Here is a 22,511-nt window from a genome sequence, read left to right as displayed (position 1 = left end):
TTGCAAAGGTGCCAAAATGGAGGCCAAGTTATGTTTGAACTTTCAGTAATAACGTAGCAGCTCAAGAAATGGCCTAATCTCCTGGAAAGATATGGGAGCCGGGGCACCTTTGATTGCCCTCACTTTATCTTCCAATGGGTGTAACCCAGTCTCGCCAGCGCTGTAGCCTAAATAGCGGGCCTGGAACACACAATATTACCTTCTAAGACATATGTCCATCTCGGAAAAACATCTTATGGCATGTTCTAAATGTTCCTTATTAGATCTCCTTGTTATCAGCATGTCATCTAGGTGAATGGCGACCTGAGGTCGGGCTTGCAAAGTGTTCTTCATCAGCTGCTGAAAATTTGCATAGATTGGTAATATCTCAGATACCTTAAGGGTATTAATTGTAGCATACTCTGGAAATTCTCATCTAAACACATTGATTTAAAATCCCCACAAACGCGAACCAACCCATCAGATTACAATATTGATTCGACCACCGCTGCACATTCTGCAAATTGGTCTGGTGTGATTTTTTTTTTCATTTTCCAGACTTCTGATTAATTCAGTGGTCTCTATTATTGTCAGACTGCCAGATCCTAGCAATCAAAACAATGTGGCAAAATAGCTTCCTCAACATCATCAGTCAATCATTAGTTCTGTCATAGAGTCATAGATTCATAGAGATGTATAGCATGGAAACAGACCCTTTGGTCCAATCTGTCCAGGTCGACCAGAAATCCCAAACCAATCTCGTCCCAACTACCAGCACCTGGCCCATATCCCTCCAAATCCTTCCTATTCATATACCCATACAAATGCCTCTTAAATGTTGCAATTGTACCAGCCTCCACCACACCCTCTGGCAGCTCATTCCATACACATACCATCCTTGCATGAAAAAGTTGCCCCTTTGGTCTCTTTTATATCTTTCCCCTCTAACCCTAAACCAATGCCCTCTAGTTCTGGACTCCCTGACTCCAGGGAAAAGACTTTGTCTATTTATCCTATCCATGCTCCTCATAATTTTGTAAACCTCTATAAGGACACCCCTCAGCCTCTGACCCTCCAGGGAAAACAGCCCCAGCTTGTTCAGCCAATCCTTATATCTCAAATCCTCCAACCCTGGCAACATCCTTGTAAATCTTTTCTGAACCCGTTCAAGTTTCACAACACCTTTCCGATAGGAAGGAGACCAGAATTGCACGCAATATTCCAACAGTGGCCTAACCAATATCCTGTACAGCCGCAACATGACCTCCCAACTCCTATATTCAACACTCTGACCAATAAAGGAAAGCATACCAAATGCCTTCTTCACTATTCTATCTACTTGCAACTCCACTTTCAAGGAGCTATGAACCTTCATTCCAAGGTCTCTTTGTTCAGCAACACTCCCCAGGACCTTACCATTAAATGTATAAGTCCTGTTAAGATTTGCTTTCCCAAAGTACAGCATCTCGCATTTATCTGAATTAAGCTCCATCTGCCACTTCTCAGCCCATTGGCCCATCTGGTTCCGATCCTGTTGTAATCTGAGGTAATCATCTTCGCTGTCCACTACACCACCAATTTTGGTGTCATCTGCAAACTTACTAACTGTACCTCTTATGCTCACATCCAAATCATTTATGTAAATGACAAAAAGTAGAGGAACCAGCACTGATCCTTGTGGCACTCCACTGGTCACAGGCCTCCAATCTGAAAATTAACCCTCCACCACCACCGTCTACCTTTGAGCCAGTTCTGTATCCAAATGGCTAGTTCTCCCTGTATCCCATGAGATCTAACCTTGGTAATCAGTCTCCCATGGGGAACCTTGTCCAACACCTTACTGAAGTCCATATAGATCACATCTGTCGTCATCAATCATCTTTGTTACTTCTTCAAAAAACTCAATCAAGTTTGTGAGACATGATTTCCCACGCACAAAGCCATGTTGACTATCCCGAATCAGTCCTTGCCTTTCCAAATAAATGTACATCCTGTCCTTCAGGATTCCCTCCAACAACTTACCCACCACCGAGGTCAGACTCACGGCTTTATAGTTCCCTGGCTTGTCTTTACCATCCTTCTTAAACAATGGCACCACATTTGCCAACCTCCAGTCTTCCGGCACCTCACCCGTGACTATCGATGAGACAAATATCTCAGCAAGAGGCCCAGCAATCACTTCTCTAGCTTCCCACAGAGTTCTTGGGTACACCGATCAGGTCCTGGGGATTTATCCACCTTTAACTGTTTCAAGACATCCAGCACTTCCTCCTCTGTAATCTGGACACTTTGCAAGATGTCACCATCTATTTCCCTACAGTTTAGATCTTCCATATCCTTTTCCACAGTAAATACTGATGCAAAATATTCATTTAATATCTCCCCCATTTTCTGTGGCTCCACACAAAGGCCACCTTGCTGATCTTTGAGGGGCCCTATTCTCTCCCTAGTTACCCTTTTGTCTTTAATATATTTGTAAAAACCCTTTGGAGTCTCTTTGATTCGCTGAAAGGTTCAGTGAATTGAAACCAACACTTCAGCAATTTTCATCTAGTAAGCAAATCTGCTTTACCAGGACGATATTTCTGTAAAAATATTTCTTTGTTAACTTGGAACTGTTTGGAGAGATGGTGTAACAAGAGTGAGATGAGGATGAATTGTCACACCTACTCAACAAGCTTCACTACATTTTGTAATAGGAAATCAGTCTAAACTCCTGTCTGATGGGCTCAATGTTCCCATGACAGTACTCCTCAGTCTGTAACTTGCTGCTCAAGCCAGGGGACCAAGTCTGATTCAATGAAGAGCACAGGAGGGGATGCTAGAAGCAGGTTCAGGCAGCAAATGATAGAGAGGGCCAAGATTTCACAACCAACCCTTTAGATCTAAGTTCTATAACCTACCATGTCCATGGTGGTGGACAAATAAACAACCAGCAGAACATTGAGTATCCCCATCCTCAGTGATGAGGTAGGTTGACACACCAATGCAAAAGATAAAGTTAAAAAATTTAAACAAATTTCAGGCAGAAGTACCAAAAACCATAGTATTTATATGGTTAATCAAGTTCAGTTTCTTGTCATGGTAACTCCCAGGATATTGGTTGAGAGGGATTCAGCAATGTTAACACCATTGAATGTCAAAGGTAGATGTTTAGATTCTTTCTTGTTGAAGATGGCCCTTCCTCATTTCCCCTTCCCCAACCTTGTCTCAGTCAAATCCCTCGAACTCAGTACCTTCTTCCTGACCTTCCCACCCCCACCTATCACCCTCACCTTGACCTCCTTCCACCTATCGCATTTCCAATGTCCCTCCCCCAAGTCCCTCCTCCCTACCTTTTATCTTAGCCTGCTAGACACGCTTTCCTCATTCCTGAAGAAGGGCTCATGCCCAAAACGTCGATTCTCCTGCTCCTTGGATGCTGCCTGACCTGCTGCGCTTTTCCAGCAACACATTTTCAGCTCTTGCCCAGTATTGGTGCTTAATATTGGTATGGCACAAATATTACTTGTCACTTTTCAGACCAAATCTGGATATTGTCCAGATCTTTTAGGAATTAGGGTATGGGCTACTGCAGTATCTAAGGAGACATGGATGGTGCTGAATATTGTGCAATCATTGCCAACATTGCCACTTTGACCTTGTGATGGAGAGAAGATAATTGATGAAGCAGCTGAAAATGGTTGAGTTAAGGACACTACCCTGAAAAACTCATTCAAAGATGCTCTAAAGCTGAGATGACTAATCTTCAGCAATCACAGCATTTTAACTGGTTTTATTTCCAATCTGGGATATTTTGCCTCTGGTTCCCATTGATTCTAGTTATCTGGGTGGGTTGGAGCAGTCCATAATTTCACATCAGTTTAATACAGCCATGATTCAAGGGTATTCCCTCTGACCTCAGTTTAGTCCAAGGCTGCAATGAGGTCAGGAGTTGAGTGGCCCTGGCAGAAGTCAAATTTGGCATCTGTAAGCAGGTGCTGCTTGATAGCATTATTGATGACACCTTTCATCAATTTTGTCCAGATTGTGGCAGGGGCATGAAAAATAAAGTATTTGCTTAGGAAATTGAGCAAGTTGAAGTGTACTGCCTGAAAAGATGGTGGATGCTGATGTAGTAATAACTTTCAAAGAGAATTTGGATAATTCATAGAATCAAAGAATGATTACAACATAGAAGGAAGCCAATCAGTCCAACACATGCAACACTTCCCCATGCCCCTATATATGTGAAAAACACAGTCCTCATGTCTCCTTTGCCAATTAACTCAAATCTCATTACTCTGTTAACCCTTCAAACATTCAGGACAGATCATTCTTAACGACACCATTTAAACTCCTCATTATTTTGAATAGTCCAATCAAAGCCTTCTCTTTTCCAATGAAAGCAGACTCACCTTCTCCAATCAACCTAACTGTGATGCCTCATCCCTGGACCATTATCATGTATCTCTTCTGCACCCTCTGTAATGCCTTCACAATCCACCTAATTTAACATATTTGAAATTGAAACATTTGCTCTATTATGGATAGAACAATCAAATATCACTTGCAAAGAACCATCATATACATAATGAACTGAATAGAATTAATCAGTGTTGTTTCCGTCTAGCACTTTATTTGTGAATACACAATTAGTACTTAAATGTGTCTTCCATTTTTAATGTGCACATTCTGTGCTATGTCTTCTGACAGGAAATGTTGGAAAAGAAAATAAGCAGGAAGTTAGTGTAACAGCTCAAAGGCAGCCCTCCATTGCATTGAATTTCAGTTATGCGAATTCTCACATATAAATCCGTTAGAAAGTTGAGACTGAGATCTAAATATACTGCAGATTCTTTCCACAGATTTGTAGCACCAACAGACTTTTTTAAGCTCAGTGTCTACTGGAGCAATTCAATGCTACTCAATCTCCTTATGTGCCTTCATTTACCTCTGCTCCAAATATTTGTCCAAACTGTGCTTCAAAGATGGGATCTCTGTCTCAGCAACAGATCTCTCCTATCAATTCTCCTCAATGTCTTCATGATCAATTTTATGTTGACGTTCCATCATAAATGAATAACCAAACCGAATAAATGATTGCTTCCTAATCAATTTATGAACACTCACCACAATTTTGAAAATCTCTATGAATTTCCTTTTACCCTTTTCAACTCCAATGGAAATAGTCTAAGTAGCTCAGGTTTCTCCTGATAGCTACTGTTTCACATTCTTTCCATAGCCTTGCAAATTTACAAGGAACATTTCTGACTTTACTGCCCTTACTATAATGTCCAAATTTTATAGATAGTGCCCCACCTATAGCCCGATTAAAGTTTTGGTGTAAACCTATTGTGAAGACTGTGTCGATCTGTTTTTGTATTTTTATTTTAAAAGCTGTGGCTTGAAATGAGAAAGAACTGTTTTAAAATTAGTGTTTTTCAAGATTGCTGCATGTTTTGAAAAGCAAGTAATGTGACACTCATCTCAGACATCATGTAAATAGCTGTTGATCAAGCAGTATACCTGCACATAATTTCTATCTAAATATCTATTGAATGCCTCAAATGCTTCCACCAGGCAGTGCATTCCATAGCCTAACTGCTCTCTGTTTGAAAAGACTCTTCTCACATCATGCTTGCTTCATTTGCACATTATTTTAAATTTTAACGTGAGCTAGAACATCTCCCTATCTTCTCTATCCAGTCCACTTATGATTTTGAAAAGCTCTATCAAATATCCTTTCAGTCTTCTTTTCTGCAAGGAGAACAGTTCCAATTTCTTTAATGTATACTCATAACTGAAGTTTCTCATTCCTGGAATCATTCTTGTAAGTTGCTTCTGCACTCTCCAATGCATTCACATCCTTCCTGTAATGTGATGCCCATAATTGTTCACAATACTCCAGCTGTGGTTTAACAAGTGTTTGGTTAACCTCCCTTGCTAAAATACTCCATGTAGGCTGCACTTTTTAGTATAAGTCCTCCTCACATCAAAAGACTGTATGCATGAACTATACATTTCATATGGCTGGATTAATTATCTACCTAGACAGGAAAACATTTGCATAAGTGTGGGAGAAGTTCAGTTAAGAGTAATTAGAACATTGCTAGCTTTATTTAATCCATGATAGACCACTTCAGACTTGGAAGAATTCACAACCTTCTTTACAAAGACAGAATCCAGAACCAAAAGTAGGCTAAATTAATGTAATAGCTCAAGATCCCTTCTTGACATTTTTTTTGGCTATCTCTACGTTTACCCCATAACCTTTTATAATGATTAAGTTAGGTGATAATTCATTGTGAATTCCAGTCAAGTTCCATTGGTGCCCATAGTCTTCTTATGTCACAGACTTCCAGTTGAGGAGATGGCCAGGTCCTTCTCAATCTCCATCAATGTCAGCGTGTCGATTGCTTTGCCTTTGGTTTTCTTCCCCCTGCAACTCTTCCCAATCCCACAGGGAAACTGTTGGCCCTCATTGACAACTGAACAGCAACAGGACTAAGAATGGATTTTTAATAATATGAGGAATTCACCTTATCCCTTCAGACCATATAATGGTGCTTATGTGTAAATCTTCACTAAGTGCCCTACCTTGTTTTTTTCTAACTGAAGGAATGACAGGCAGCAGCATTGCTACTTATTTTGGCACCATTTTCATACTCATCAAAATAAAACTATTGTCATCAAAAGTAGTTTAATATCATAGTTCTGCTTGTTTTATTTTGAAGAAGAAGAGCTGATTCAGGTTGACTTATAGCATTCGTGAAGAGAAATCAAAGTTAACGTTTCGGGACCAGTAGCCCTTCCTCAGAAAGATTTGCAGCAACTGCAGTTCTTTAGGTTTTTATTTTGACTTGTGGCATTGTTTGGAACTCATGTCACTGCGTAGAAAACATGGAGAGGAACAAAGTCCTTTCAATAAAAATAATGTACTGTGGATGCTGAAGATTTGAAACATAAACAGAACGTGCTGGAAAAACCCAGCAGGTCTGGCAGCATGTGTGAAGAGAGAAAGAGTTAACCTTTTGAGTCCAGTGTGACTCTTCTTCAGAACTGGTGCATTCATACAGCAGGTTAGTTTTGATGAAAGGGATAACAGGAAGTGATTGTATTGTCTGTGAATAAGAGTTTTAAAGGAGATGTCTTTTGTACTATGTTTCTCTCTCCATAGATGCTGTCAGACCTGCTGACTTTCTCCAACAATTTGTGTTTATAATTCAGGTCTAGTCTAGTTCATACTTGGTGTTAAGATCGATAAATCTCATGTATAACAACTTGTAATTGTTTTCTTACAGGGGCCGAAAGGAAACAAAGGACTGCAAGGCCACCCTGGTTTAAAGGTAGAGTGGAGCTGTGAAGCTATCTATTTGCAGTTATCTTGCTTACTTTAAACCTCACTGTTTTGCAATTAGTAATTAATGATAATTTAATCACTTTTCCAAAGGGTGAAATGGGAGAACCAGGACTTCCTGGACTTATTGGAAAGCCAGGTTTGGAGGTACTTCTGTCAAATTTCCTTTCTGATTGTTCTGTGTGATTGTTTTGTTTGATTTTGTGTCACATTCCAAGTGAATGGAGCAGCATGTTTACAATTCCACTGTGCCCTTTTTATTCATTTGTGGGAGTATGGACATTGCTGGCTGGTCATTATTTATTACCCATCCGTAGGTATCCTTGAGAAGGTGGCGTTGAACTACCATCTTGAACCATTGCTGTTGCATGCTGTCGCTTGACCCATAATGCCCATAGGGACAAAATTCCAGCATTTTGACTAAGCAACAATGAAAGAATACTGATATATTTCCAAGTCAGGATAGTGAGTAGCATGTATGCAGGTGGTGGTATTCCCATGTATTTGCTGCCCTTGTGCTTCTGGATGGAAGTAGCTGTCAGTTTGGAAGGTGCTGTCTAAGGATCTTTGGTGAATATCTGCAGTACATTTTGTAGCTAGAACATACTGCTACTCTAAACATATTGCTCTGGTCTGGAGTCACATGTACACCAAGCCCGGTGGCAGAAGTGGATGTTTGTGGATGTGGTGCCAGTCCAGTAGGTTGCTTTGTCCCGGATAGTGTCAAGCTTCTTCAGTATTGTTGGAGCTACACCGATCCAGAAAAATGAATGGTATTCCATCACACTGCTGACTTGTGCCCTGCAGATGTTCGACAGGTTTGGTGAATCAGAAAGTGAATTACTTGCCACAGTATTCATAGCCTCTGACCTACTCTTGTAGCCACTGTGTTTATATCATGAGTCCAGTTGAGTTTATGGTCAATGATAACCCCAAGGATGTTGGTAGTGGATGATTCAGTAATGATAATACCATTAAATGTAAAGGGGTGGTTGTTGGATTGTTTCTTATCAGAGATGATGGTCAATGCCTGATATTTATGTGGTGCAAATATTATTTGCTACTTGTTCGCCCAAGCCAGGATATTTGTCCAGATCTTGTTGCATTTGAACATGGACTGCTTCAACATCTGAGGAGTCACAAGTGGTACTGAACATTGTGAAAACATTGGCAAATATCTCTACTTCTGACCTTATGACGGAGGGAAGGTCATTGATGAAACAACTGAAGATGGTTGGGCCAAGAAAACTATCCTGAGGAACACTGAAAGACACGTTCTAGAGCTGAAATGACTGACCTCAATCATATGGTCAGAAGTAAAGACGATCCGATCCATCTTCCTATGCACCATGCATGATCCCAAATAATGAAGAGCTTGCTTCCTGATACCCATTGTTTCTAGTTTTGCTGCGGTTCTTTGATGCTACATTAGGTCAAATGCAGCCCTTGATGTCGAGGACTGTCACTGTCACTTCACCTCTGGAATTCAGCTCTTTCATTCATGTGTGAACCTATGCTGTCATGGCAGAAACGAAATTGGGTGTCTGAGTAGGCTATTACTGATCAAGTACTGCTTGATAGCAGTGTTGATGTCATCTTTTAACAGTTTACTGGTAATCATGCGTAGACTAATGGGGCAGTAATTAGAAGGTGTGGATTTGTCTTGTTCTTTTTACGTAGAGGACATACCTGAGCAATTTTCCACATTGTTGGATGTATGCCACATTGCCACTATACTGGAAGCTTGGCTACGGAAGTGTCAAGTTCTGGAGCACAACTCTTCAATACTTCAAACCCCTCTGCTAACTAAAACTAATACCGCAGAAAAAGCTCGCCTCGTCTCATAATCCGTCAAAAGTGTGAGTGAAAGAAAACCTCAGATTTCCACTGTTTAAAGAAAAAATAACAATTTATTTACCTACCTCTAACAGTGAATGCTAAACAAAAACTATTAACAAACCCAAGCCCCCTTTTTCTTAACAATCACTATCTGACCCCAACTCTACAAACATGCTGCTCCAATAACAATTATTAAATATGAACTTATTCTCTTAAAGTCCCTATAGTCTCTTATGCTGTCTTCCTTGTGGTTTTCCAAGTCTGCTGATTTCTTTTGTCCATCTAAATCTGCTGTTTCATTCCATCCTTCCAGTTCTGCTGTCTTCTCCCTAGATCATGTATGATTTTTCTTTTTTGACTACGAGTGTCTTTGCATAAAATATCTTCTGAGAGATTTCTTTGAGAACATTGAGATGTTTATTTCTTCCTATGGCAGTTGGCTCTGACTAATTTTCAAAATGTCCTTTTTAAATTCTCAAGGCTCATAACCTCTCATTGGTCCAATGTTGTCAAGACCATCAAACTCAAATTCAGTTGGTTTTTGGTATACTGGGCACAATTCAAATTAGTTCGTTAAATTCAACTCCAGTTGCCTTAACATCAAAACACAACCCCAAGTTGATTCTCAGCACTCTCTGTACCTAACAGCTAATCACAGACACATGTGCTGTCACAATCTCTCAACTCAGAAAAGGCATTTTTCTCTTAAAGTGACCCCACTCTTTTGACTTCATAACAGTACTATTCCCAGAAAATTGTCAGGGCTCATAGCTATTGCTCTATTCACTGCCTTCAAGTGTTTCTTCATATCATGTACATTGAATTGAATTGGCTGTGGACTGGTATCTTTGATGCTGAGGATCACTGGAGGAGGCCAAGATGGATCATCCACTCAGCACTTTTAGCTGAAGATCATTGCGAATGCCTCAGCCTTAACTTTTGCACTGAAGTCTTGGGCTCTTCCACTATTGAGGATGGGGATATTTGTGGAGAACTACATGTGACAGGACTACTCAGTTTATAAATGCTCCATTGGTTGTGGGATCACTTAGCCCTGTCTATCACTGGTTGCTTGCACTGTTTAGCATGCAAGTAGTCCTGTATGGTATTTTTAGATATGCCTGGTATTGCTCCTGACATGCCACCCTGCACTGTTCATTAAATCAAAGTTGATTCCACATATGGAGTCAGCTATTACGAGGGGGCATAGCTTTAAATTAAGGGGTGGTAGGTATAGGACAGATGTTAGGGGTAGATTCTTTACTCAGCGAGTCGTGAGTTCATGGAATGCCCTGCCAGTAGCAGTGGTGGAGTCTCCCTCTTTATGAGCATTTAAACGGGCATTGGATAGGCATATGGAGGATAGTGGGCTAGTGTAGGTTAGGTGGGCTTGGATCGGCGCAACATCGAGAGCGAAAGGGCCTGTACTGCGCTGTATTTTTCTATGTTTTTTGATGATTCCTTGACTTGATGGTAAGGGTTAAGTTGGGTGATAAGTGATAAATTGGGTCATGAGGTTGCAATTTGTGCTGTTCTACTGCTGTTCTTAACCATGAATACCCAGTCTGGAGTTGTTCAATCTATTCAAAGGCTGTGCTGTTTAGCGCAGTGATAGTGTCATGCAACATATTTGGAGGGTAGTCTTAATATCCAGGTAGGACTTCATGAATGTGAAGGATTGTGTGGTGGTCACTCATGGACAGATGCATCTGCAGTAGTAGATTGGTAAGGATGTGGTCGAACATCTTTTTCCCTCTTGTTGGTTCCCTCATTGCCTGCTGCAGACCCACTCTAGCAGTTATATCCTTCAGGACCTGACCAGTTCATTCAGTGGTGCTGCTGCTTGAAATTCCCCACCCAGTGTACATTTTGCACCCTTTCCACCCTCAGTGCCTACTCCAAACATTGTTCAACATGGAGGAGTATTGATTCATCAGCCAAAGGTGTACGGTACATGGTAACCAGCAGGAGGTTTACTTGTGCATGTTTAACCTGAAGCCATGAGACTTCATGGGGTCCAGAGTAACTGTTCAGGACTCCTGATTCTACACCACTATGGTGTCACCTCTGCTGGGTCTGTCCTGCCAGTGGCACAGAAAATATTGAAGGATGGTGATGGTGGTGACAGTGAAGTATGATTCCATGAGTACTATGTCTAGGTCTTTGCTTGAATAGTCTGTGATAAAATTCACCCAGCTTTGCCCCTCAGATGTTAACAAGGAGGACTTTAAGTGTCAACAGTGCTGTTTCTGGTGTTGTCTTTTCTGGTGCCTAGGTCAAAGCCAGGTGATCCATCTGGTTTCAATTCTTTGTTGAGACTTTGTAGCATTTAATACAATTGAATACCTTGCTAGGCCATTTCAGAGGGCAATTGAGAATCAACCACATTACAGCCCAAACAGATTATCATTGTATTCCTAACATTGCAATATGGCTATTGGTTCTTGACAAGGAGTCACAGATCAGCCCAAGAGCACTGTACAACTGAAAGGACAATGATGAAGTAATCTTGTTTGTCTATTGTTGCACAAACCTGATGTATTTAAGACCATAAGATGTAGAAGCAGAAGCAGGAGTTTGGTCCATCATTCATTGAGATCATGGCTGATCAAATAATCCTCAACTCCACCTTTCTGCTTTTCCCCAATATTCTTGATTCTCCTACTGATTAAAAATCCATCTATTTCAGCCTTGAATATACTTAATGGCTCAAACTTAACAGCCCTCTGGAGTAAAGAATCCCACAGATTTACTATCCTCTGAGGGAATAAAATCTTTCTCATTTCTGTCTTAAATCTGTGATCCCTTATTCTGCGATTGTGCTCTCTGATCCTTGGTTGTTACATAAGGGGAAACAACCTCTTCACAATTATCATGTCCAAACCCCTGAGACATTTGGATGTTGCAATAAGGTCGGCTCTCTATCTTCTATTATTTAATTATATTTAAACCCCTGAAAACAATTCCTCACTTGAAATGAACAGCACTGAACTGAAGCTGAATTATAGAGTTATTATGGTACCAAAGGAGGTCCTTGGATACATTATGTTGATGCCAGCTTTGTAAAACTCTCCTGTCAGTCTTAATCCCCTACTCTCTAACTGTAATCCTAAAACTTTATTTCCCTCAAGTGACCACTGAATTTGTTTGGAATTTTTTTGTTGTCTGTGCTTCCACTATCTCCATGGTAAGTGGGTTCCAGTCATTTTTGCACCTTCAATGGAGAGAAGGCAAGCTAATGTGTTGAGTCCAGATAACTCTTCATCGGTCATCTATGTTCAAAATATTAGCTTGCTCTCTCTACGTGGATGATACCTAACCCGCTGTGATCTCCAGCATTTATTGTTTTCAGTACAGATTCCAGCATCTCCATCCCCCCACCACTGCCTCCCGTCTTGGTCCAAAGCCTTAAATCTGTGTCCCCTTCTCTTTGTACAATGAACTAATGGGAATCTGTTTCCCCTGTCTACCCGATCGAAATCTGTCATAATCTTGCTGATGTTTGCTTTATTTCCTCTCAAAATCCCTAACATCTCCATCCTAATCTTACAGCTAAAGTCCTCCAACACTGGAATCATTCTGATAAATCTCCTTTGCACTCTCCCAAGGGCTCTCAGATCCTTTCAAATGTGTGGTGACTGTAACTGGATGTCATACCAGTTTTATTCTTTACCTGAAACTTTACTTCGCCACATGATCTCAATTCCGTTTGTCTATTCCTTGCTCCATCATGCCTTTTTCAGGCCAACTTTTAAATGTACTTATGCAATTCATCTCACGTAATTGCTGTGGGAGCAAGTTCCACATTTTCACCATTTAATTTGAGAATAGCTTCCTTTCCATCCTCTTCCTGCATTGTGGATGGACATGTTTTTCCGTTGGTCCATGATTACTCTGGAAGTCATACTGCAGTCTTTATAACCAGATTAAACCATCACTAACTTGTCACTCTTAAATGAAGATTGTTGTGTTATACCTGGGTGAAGCAACTAGCAATTCTGCACATGGAGAAGAAAAAGCTAAAATTTCTCATTCAATTTGCAATAAAGTGAAGTCACTAAAAGCAACACAGAATTGATTTTAAGACAAATGCAAGAAAGTAAGCTCATTTAGCTATCCATTTAAGGGTTTCTCAGGAGCAGTTACTATAATCCTTCTTTGGAAACAAATGGCTATTTAGACCCTTGAGCCCATCCTGCTATTCAGTGCAATTGCAGCTTATCACCTTAGTACCTAGCTCTCCCAGAGGCTTACCCCTCACTACCATTCAAAGGACCGGTGTGGGGACTTAATGATTATGAATGGAACAATATTCCAAGGAATGAGTTCAGATCCCAGCATGGCAGTGAGAAAATCTAAGTTACCTTATTGAATTGTGTAAAACTTGAAGTTTTAAGACCTGAATATTAGCTATAAAATAGACAATTGAACTTCACAAGGGTGACACTTTCAAGGGGGTAAACCGTCCTAGGTCTATGAAACAGTAAACAATGACACAGATTATTGTCCATGGTGCTCAATCTATGCGCCAGGGTTTTGATGTTCACATGAAAAAGGAGCGATTGTGGAAAAGACTCACCAGATTGAATCCACAATCCCTGTTTCTAAAACAAGCCCACGATATCTGAAAAATGAAGGAAAAAAATTGAATTCAGAAATTGACTTTTAAATGAGGTTGGCTGTGACTTGAGTACATGTTAGTCCATCTGTCTTATCTTCTGCCCCTCTGTCCCTGTTTCCATGGATTAAGCCATGTACTTCCATTAGGTTGGTCCATACTTATAAGCCAGATACCATTGCCTTCTGCAAAATGGCTGAGAAGGAGACTCTGCCAGTCATATCTTCTTCAATCAGATGTAGTGAAAGGATTAAAAGCCTCAGAACAACCTAGTTGACCACAATATGAACATCCTTTCCATGACCAACAATTCTGAGTGTGAGACTCATAGATGAAGCTTCTGGTGTTAAGGTAGGGATGCTATCTACTGCACTGCAAGACTTCCTCACACAAGTGTTTATACTGAGTTAAAAAAAAATCCAGAGCTGAAAGGTTGTTAAATTATAGAAAAAAGGTTCACTTAATGAAATCTATGAAAGAAAGGGCTTCCTGTCCTGATCCAGTATTGTCTATATTTGACTTAAGTGTAGCTGGCTGAGTGACTTCTCCAGTAACTTAGCAAGTCAATTGATCATATTGAACTTAGAGTACCTGAGAGTCAGTGATAACATCAGCGAGGCCAACATCCTGGCACTGTGCAAGGTAGAATTTAATGACAATTTGAACTCCTGTCCCATTATCATACCAACTTTGGCTATTCAGCTCTAATCTGAAATTCCCCCTCAGACACTTCATTATAACAATGGGTTGAATTTGATCATTCCATCCTTAAGTACTAGAGATCAGCCTTGTATGAGTTATGCCACTTGTCTCCAAGGCTTTCAGACTCAAAGATAGCTGAGAATATCCAAGGTGCAGGCTGACATGGAACATAATATGAATTCTTTCATTGACATTGATAATCAATAGGTTAATTTGTAAAATGAAAATATGACAGGTGTAAGTGGGAGAAGCTATGATGATGGAAGATTTATGACTCTGCCACTTTGGCAAAAAAAAATTGAGGACTGCATTATTATTGCAGGAGTGTAGACATTCACCATTCATGTCAGTGATATTATGTTAATGCAGAGTGTAGGGTCCAGCCTGCATATGACAGATCTAATATCTGAAGACAGACAAGAGAGAACTGAAACTGGATGGCTGCATTCTATTGACAGAGCGTTGATGCTTCCCATTATCAATTCCTTTAACAAAGTTTCAAGTGTTATACTTTCAAACATCCTTGTCTTTCAGGGTCGACCTGGATTACCAGGTCCTGTGGGTCCCAAAGGATTAAAAGGAGAAATAGTAAGTATGTTTGAACATTCTTAAATTAATGTTGAAAATGTATGAGAATTAATGATCCTGTGCTGATCCCATATTATCACACTATATTCACTATCCCTCATTTCTGGATAGATGAAAGAATTGCCCCTAATCTGCTAATCACTAATCTGCTTAAACTGGACATGAAGAAGTGAGCAAAGCTTTGAATGATTCAGTCTTTGCCATGGCAAAACTCACAAAAATAAGAGGTAAAAACAATGACTGCAGATGCTGGAAACCAGATTCTGGATTAGAGTGGTGCTGGAAAAGCACAGCAGTTCAGGCACCTACTTCTCGGATGCTGCCTGAACTGCTGTGCTTTTCCAGCACCACTCTAATCCAGAATCTTAAAAATAAGAGTCATACTCTCAGAAAATTGGTTATAGAGACCATTTAGTCTGGTTGCCTCTAATCTATAACCAAATCTAACTGCCCACCTTTATTTTCAGGAGAATCATAGGATTACAGTGTTACACAGTACACAAGAGGCCTTTTGGCCCATAGCATATGTCCCACTAAAAAGATATTTCACCTGCACTAGCCCAAGTTTGCTGCACTAGGCCCATAGCCCTGAAGGGTTTTGACACTTCAGTTGCTCATCCAAGTAACTGTTAAAGGCTGTAAAGTTTCCTGCCTCAATTATGCTCCAAGGTACTGCATTACAGACCTCACCACCCTCTGGGTGAAAATAATTTTCTTCAAATCCCCACTAAACCACCTGCCTTTTACGTCAAAATTATACCCCTTTGTTGTTGATCTCCCAACTAAGGGGAACAGCTACTTTCTATTTACTCAATCCATCTGCCTCATAAACTTATACACTCCTATCGGGTCCCCGTTAACCTTCTCTGCTTCAAAGAAAACAACCCAAGCTTATCAGCTGAAATACCTGTGCCAGGTAGCATTTCTAATTTATACAGTGAGCCTTGTTTTCAACACTCAAGGATTTTTTTTTAATGGTAAGCTTGTAATTGGAAGTTTTCTAAGGGTTAATCTTGCTTCAAGGAGTAATTCTTTCAAGTTATGTCAGTTTAGGATTTCCCTCCTCCATGAGTTCCATGTGCATTCATTATACTTGAGCCTCTCTCACAGTCTTAAATGGGAAGGATTTTCTACTTTGTAATTATTGTGACAGTACTGCTCTAAGGAGGTTTGGCAGACTCTAACAGATGCAATGTACAGGTGCACAATCCTTTATCCGAAATGTTCAGGACTAGCTGGGTTTCAGAATTCAGAATTTTTCAAATTTCAGAATAAGTGACAGTTTGATGTGAAATTTTTAAAAATCTGACTGGAGGAGCAGACACACTGAGTAAAACGGGCCTTGAGACAGAATTGAGGCACATTAGTGCTGGGCCACACATCCCCACCACACCCACGTCACATCTGAGTGACATGCATCGAGTGGTTGTGGACTTGGATTAACTGTTTGCATGCCAAACAACTTTGTTTATGAGAAAAAAAACTTCACACAAAACCTTTAGACTTTGGAGCTTTTCGGGTTTCGGGATTTCGGATAACGGGTTGTTTACCTGTACTGGGTTGTCACTTTCTGATTATGATCAAATAATGATCAGTGATGATCTTTCTCTTTTATTGTTTCTTAGGGAACCACAGGAGAACCAGGCCAATCAGGAATACAGGGTGAAAAGGGTGACAAGGTTTTTATTTCTTTTCATTATATTATTATCTTTAGAAATACTGGTGTTATCATCATGCTTATGTCCTAAGCCAAGCCATTGTCAACCCATTTTAAGTCTTGTACAATTTTCCTAGCGATCATGGAAAAAATAAATAGTTGAAGTGAAAAAGGACTTGCGAACAGAATTAGCAATGATCCTAACATGTTTTATAAATACATTAAAGGGAAGAGGTTAACCAGGGAAATGGTTAGGCCCATTAGGGACCAAGGGGGCAATCTATGTGTGAAGCTGCAGGATATTGGAAGTGTGTTAAATAAATATTTTTCTTTAGTCTTTACTCTGGAAAAGGAGAACGTGAGTACAAAATTCAGGAAAAGAGACTGTGAGGAAATTGCACCATTTGACATGGAATGGGGATAATGGAGGCTCTGTCAGGTTTGTGAACAGACAAACTCCCAGCCAGATGAATTGTATTCCAAGCTGCTGTGGGCTCAAAGCAGGAAATTGTGGAGGCTCTTAACACAAATTTTTAATTCCTCTCTGGCTATGGGGGAAGTACCAGTAGACTGGAGATTGGCTAATGTGGTTCTACTTTTTGAGAGGGATGGTAGAGAAGAACTATGAAATTACAGACTGGTGAGTCTCACATCGGTGGCAGGGAAACTGTTGGAGAAAATTCTGAAGGAGTGAATCAATACCCACTTGGAAAAACATGGGTTAATTAGGAACAGTCAGCATGGCTTTGTCAGAGGGAGGTCATGCCTAACAAATTTGTTAGAGTCGTTTTTTGAAAATGTGATCAAGTGAGTGGATGAGGCAAATTGAGTTGATATAGATTATGTGAATTTTAGTGAAGCATTTGATAAGGTCCCACATAGGAGACTGATTAAGAAGGTTAAAGCACGTGGAATTAAGGTAAACTTGGTGAGCTGGATCAAAATCTGGCTTAGTAATAGGACACAAAGGGTAATGGTAGAAGGCTGTCCGAGTGACTGGAGGTTGGTTCCAATGGTGTACCACAAGGATCAGTATTGTGACCTTTATTGTTTGTTATACACGTAAATGATAGCAATGAAAATGGAGGTAAGTGTTAAACAGTTTTGTAGATGACACCAAGGTTGGTAGAATGGTTTATAGAAAAGAAGATGTTTATAGCTTCCAGCAAGATATAGATGGCTTCATCAGATAGGCAGACCATTGGCAGATGGTATTTAATCCTGATAAATGCTAAGTGATGCACTTTGGAAGAAGAAACAAGATGAGGGAGTATTTAATGAGTGGCAGGACACTGGGTAGCTCAAAGTAACAGAGGAATCTGGGGTAATTATTCATAGATCCCCAAAGTCGGCAGTTAAGAAGATATATGGGTCACTTGCTTTCATCAGTCGTGGCATAGAGTATAAGAGCCAGGAGGTAACATAGGAGTTGTACAGCATGTTAGACTGGCCACATCCAGAGTACTGTGTGCAGTTCTGGTCACCTCACTACAGGAATGATGTGATAGGGGGTACAGAGGTGGTACAGCAGGATATTGCCTGAGGGAGGGATGGGGAAAGTTCCCTATAAGGAAAGACTAGATAGGTTTGGATTGTTTTCTTCAGAGCAGAGAAGATTGAGGAGGGACATGAATGAGGTATATAGGATTATGAGGAGTATGGACAGGATGAATAGAGAGCAGCTATTCTCCTTGGCTGAGGGATCAATCACAAGAGGGCATAGTTTAAGGAGAAAAGGCAGGTAATTCAAAAGATATTAGGGAAAATAACATTTTCATCAATAGGTGATGAGAACCTAGAATACACTGGAAAGTAGTGAAAGCTGGAAACCTTACAACCTTTAAAGAATAATTGGATGAGGACTTCAAATATGAAACAATTCAAAGGTGTTGGACAAGTGCAGGAAATTGGAATTTTTTTTATTGGTAGTTATGTAGGTACAGACTCAATAGACCAAAGGGCCTTATCTGCACTGTACGATTCTATGAATCTTTGAATCTAAATGACTATTGCAAACGTAAGCAGAAAATCCAGGGGAGAGGGATTAATTTAATTTTTTTTAAAGCACTGTAAGGATAAAATGGAACACCGGGCATCCCAATGTGCTGTAAGATTGAATGATTTAATGAAGATTGATGAAGATTAAGACCAACTGTATATTGAAGTGCCAGCCATGGCTCAGGGAGTAGCACTTTTGTCTCTGAGACAGCAGGTGTTGGGTTCAAGTCCAAATCTAGAACATGTGGGCGGCACGGTGGCACAGTGGTTAGCACTGCTGCCTCACAGCGCCTGTAGACCCGGGTTCAATTCCCGACTCAGGCGACTGACTGTGTGGAGTTTGCACGTTCTCCCCGTGTCTGCGTGGGTTTCCTCCGGGTGCTCCGGTTTCCTCCCACAGTCCAAAGATGTGCGGGTCAGGTGAATTGGCCAAGCTAAATTGCCCGTAGTGTTAGGTAAGGGGTAAATGTAGGGGTATGGGTGGGTTGCGCTTCGGCGGGTCGGTGTGGACTTGTTGGGCCGAAGGGCCTGTTTCCACACTGTAAGTCTAATCTAATCTGTAAGTCTAATCTGATCTAATGTGGACAGAATCTAAGCTGATACTCCAGCACAATACGAAGAACTGCTGCACTATTGGATGTGCTGTTTCTTAAATGTGAGTCTCCTGTCTCAGTGGAGTTTAATTGATCTCCTGGCATTCTGTTCAAGGTGGGCAAGGGAATTATCCCTGACCTCCTTGTCAATGTTGATCTTTTCATAGAGTCCCTATAGTGTTGAAGCCGGACATTCAACCCATTGAATCCACACCGACCTCTGATGAGCATCCCACACAGACTCACCTGATTCCCATAACCTTGCATTTCCCACAGCTAATCCATCCAACCTGCAAGTCCCTGGCACTACGGGCAATTTAGAATGGCCAATCTACCTAACCTGCACATCTTTGGAATGTGGGAGGAAACCCATGCAGACATGGGAAGAGTGTGCAAACACCACACAGGCAGTTGCCTGAGGGTGGAATCAAACTCAGGTCCCTGACACTGTGAGGTAGCAGTGCCACGTAACATAGCAAATAAAATACATTGTCTGGGAGCTTCAGTTTAGATGAAGATATTGGGGAGGTTACAGAAAAGATTCCTGAGAGTGTTTCTAGGGATGAGGAATTTCAGTTGTAAAGACAACTGTGACTGCCCTCCTTGGGGAAGAGAAGCTTGAGAGGAGATTTGTTTGAGGTGTTCAGAATCATGGAGGCTGTGGACAGAGCAGAGAGGAATAAGCTGTTCCCTTTGATGTACATCTTGAGAACACTCACTGAAGTTCAATGGCAAAAAAGCAACAATGACATGAGGAAAAACCAGTGATGAGGATCTGGAATGAGCATGTGGTGGAAACTCAACCGGGACATTCAAAAGTTGTTTGAGGAGCAAGGATCTGTCGGGCTATACTGAAAAAGCAGGGAATTGGGAATAAGATGATTTTCATTTTTAGAGAACCAGCACATGGGCCAGTTAGCCTTTTCCTGTCCTATATCCATTCTGTGATCCTATAAAGTAATCAGGTCATTTATCGATGGCTGTTACCATATTACGAGAATGTCTATACCCCAGAATCTGTTAAGTGCCTCAGACAAGGCAGTGAAAGGCAGTATGGTAAAACCCACATTATCCAGTATATTTCAGAATTGGGTGAAGCTAATAAATCAGAAATGTTGGTTAAACCAACGGTTAATAATTCAGCTATTTGAGAGACTGATTGCAGATTGTTCTTTTGCAATCCCTGCAGAATGTTAACATCAATCGAGTCAACACCTGGTTATCTGGTACCCAACCATCTGGAATTTTCATGCAACTGGCAAAACTATCCTTGAAGAATCATGGAATTGGTTGCCTGTGTTAATTTTGTAAATCCAGTGAGAAATATTTCCAGAAATGAGTTTTATGGATGGTTGGATGTTGATAAAGATGATCCTATTAAAATGACATCAAATATAGAAGACATTATAGATGGTGGTTTGAACCTAAAGTTAAAGAAAAGTGATGATGGTGGAGAAGCAGGCTAAGAGAGTTCCATGATGGACTGCTGCCGAAAGAGTGGAAAATGCCCTGAAACTTTACTCCACAAGCTTTAATGCAATTTAATTTCCTGCATTCCCAATATTTGCATACATTGTGGACCAGACTAAACCCCCTCAAAATATATGAAGAAGATAGTCTAGACCGAAACATTTTCTTATTTTAACGGCAAGTGCCAGGCATGGTGTTCCAGATATACTTCAATTGGTCAAACTACACTTTATTCATACAAGATAGTTAAAATACAGGCAAAATAAAAAGAAAAGAATTGGCCTGACTCTTACTTTATTGAAATGCTTAATATAATAAGATATACATATATTAATTGCAATAATTAATTGTTCCAGTATAATAACATCCCATAAACACACCGTTAGCAAAGGCAAATTCAATAAAATAAATTATCTCATATGCAGCAGGAAGAGAACCAGCAGCAACAAATGAAAAATTAAAACTAAAAATCCGGTTTCTGTGGAAGCTTGATCCCACTTGTTCAGGCTGGTTCTATTGTTCCAACTTTTAAGAAAAAAACTTCAAGGCCTCACAAGCTGTTTATTGGCTTTGAAGCAGACTGCTCTGGACCTCCGTCTTAATCTTTTCTCATAAAAAATTAAGAACAACATACACCACTTAAAGCCATAGTATTTTCACACCTCCCCCTTAAAAAGGACCATCAATATGCAAAGGTTTCTTCATTTTTAAAAACCTTTAACATTACATTATTAGTACACAACGATGAACATACATTGCGTTGACTCTAAGCATGCAAACATTCGTAACTATAGTCCATTTGAATCGAGAGTCTGGTGCTGGAAAAGCACAGCAGATCAGGCAGCATCCGAGGAACAGGAGAATCAACGTTCCGGGCGTAAGCCTTTCATCAGGCTCATACAGTCCATTTGAGTCAGTTTCTTTCCTGCCATTGAATGCCTCCGCCTTCCTTCATCAATGTTGCAACACTGTGTCAGATATTGCATTCTCATGTCCTGCCACATGTCCAATTTTGAAACTGAAGGCTGCAATAATAAGCTCTATCTAAACTGTCTGGATGTTTTATCCTAAACTTGTCCAGAAACTGTAAGGAATTATGATCAGTACATTCAGTTGTCTCAGACACATTACCAGCAATATAATTTTTTTTATTTATTAACTTGTGGGATGTAGGTGTCACTGGCTGGCCAGCATTTATTGTCCTTGAGAAGGTGATGATGAGCTGCCTTCTTGCTGCAATTCCCCTGCTTTAGTTTGATCTACAATGCCAGTAGGCAGAGAAGTCCAGGATTTTGAGCCAGTGATAGTGAAAGAACAATGCTATATTTCCAGTACAGAATGGTGAATGACTTGGAGGGGAACTTGAAGGTGGTGATGTTCTTATTTATCTACTGCACTTGCCCTTCTAGATTGAAATGGCTATGGGTTTGAAAAATGTTGTCTGAGGATCTTTGGTGAATTTCTGCAGTGCATTTTGTAGACAGTACACACTGCTACTACTGAGTGTTGGTGGTGGAGGGAGTGGAGCTTGTGAATGTGGTGCCAATCAAGCCCCTCTGTCCTGGATGGTGTCAAGCTTCTTGAGTATCATTGGGGCTGCAGTCATCCAGGCAAGTGGGGAGCATTCTATCACACTCCTGACTTCTGCCTTGTAAGTCGTGAATGGGCTTTGGGAAGTCAGGAGGTGAGTTACTTTCTACAGTATTCCAATCCTCTGACCTGCTGTTG

General features: G+C 40.6%; 1 protein-coding gene across 1 annotated transcript in view; it reads left to right on the top strand.

Annotated features, from left to right (window-relative positions):
• The window catches only part of LOC132835750 (collagen alpha-1(XIX) chain-like), a 178,982-nt gene that overhangs the window by 43,082 nt on the left and 113,389 nt on the right, over window positions 1-22,511 (top strand). The window contains exons 10-13 of the mRNA XM_060854846.1: window positions 7,263-7,307; window positions 7,412-7,465; window positions 15,012-15,065; window positions 16,691-16,744. Of these exons, the coding sequence (XP_060710829.1) occupies window positions 7,263-7,307; window positions 7,412-7,465; window positions 15,012-15,065; window positions 16,691-16,744 (207 nt within the window). The remainder of the gene's footprint in view (window positions 1-7,262; window positions 7,308-7,411; window positions 7,466-15,011; window positions 15,066-16,690; window positions 16,745-22,511) is intronic.

The sequence above is a fragment of the Hemiscyllium ocellatum genome, chromosome 3 (genome assembly GCF_020745735.1).
Source record: "Hemiscyllium ocellatum isolate sHemOce1 chromosome 3, sHemOce1.pat.X.cur, whole genome shotgun sequence".
NCBI classification, from domain to species: domain Eukaryota; kingdom Metazoa; phylum Chordata; class Chondrichthyes; order Orectolobiformes; family Hemiscylliidae; genus Hemiscyllium; species Hemiscyllium ocellatum.
The sequence above is the reverse complement of the archived record's forward strand: the minus strand, read 5'-3'. Positions and strand labels throughout refer to the sequence as shown.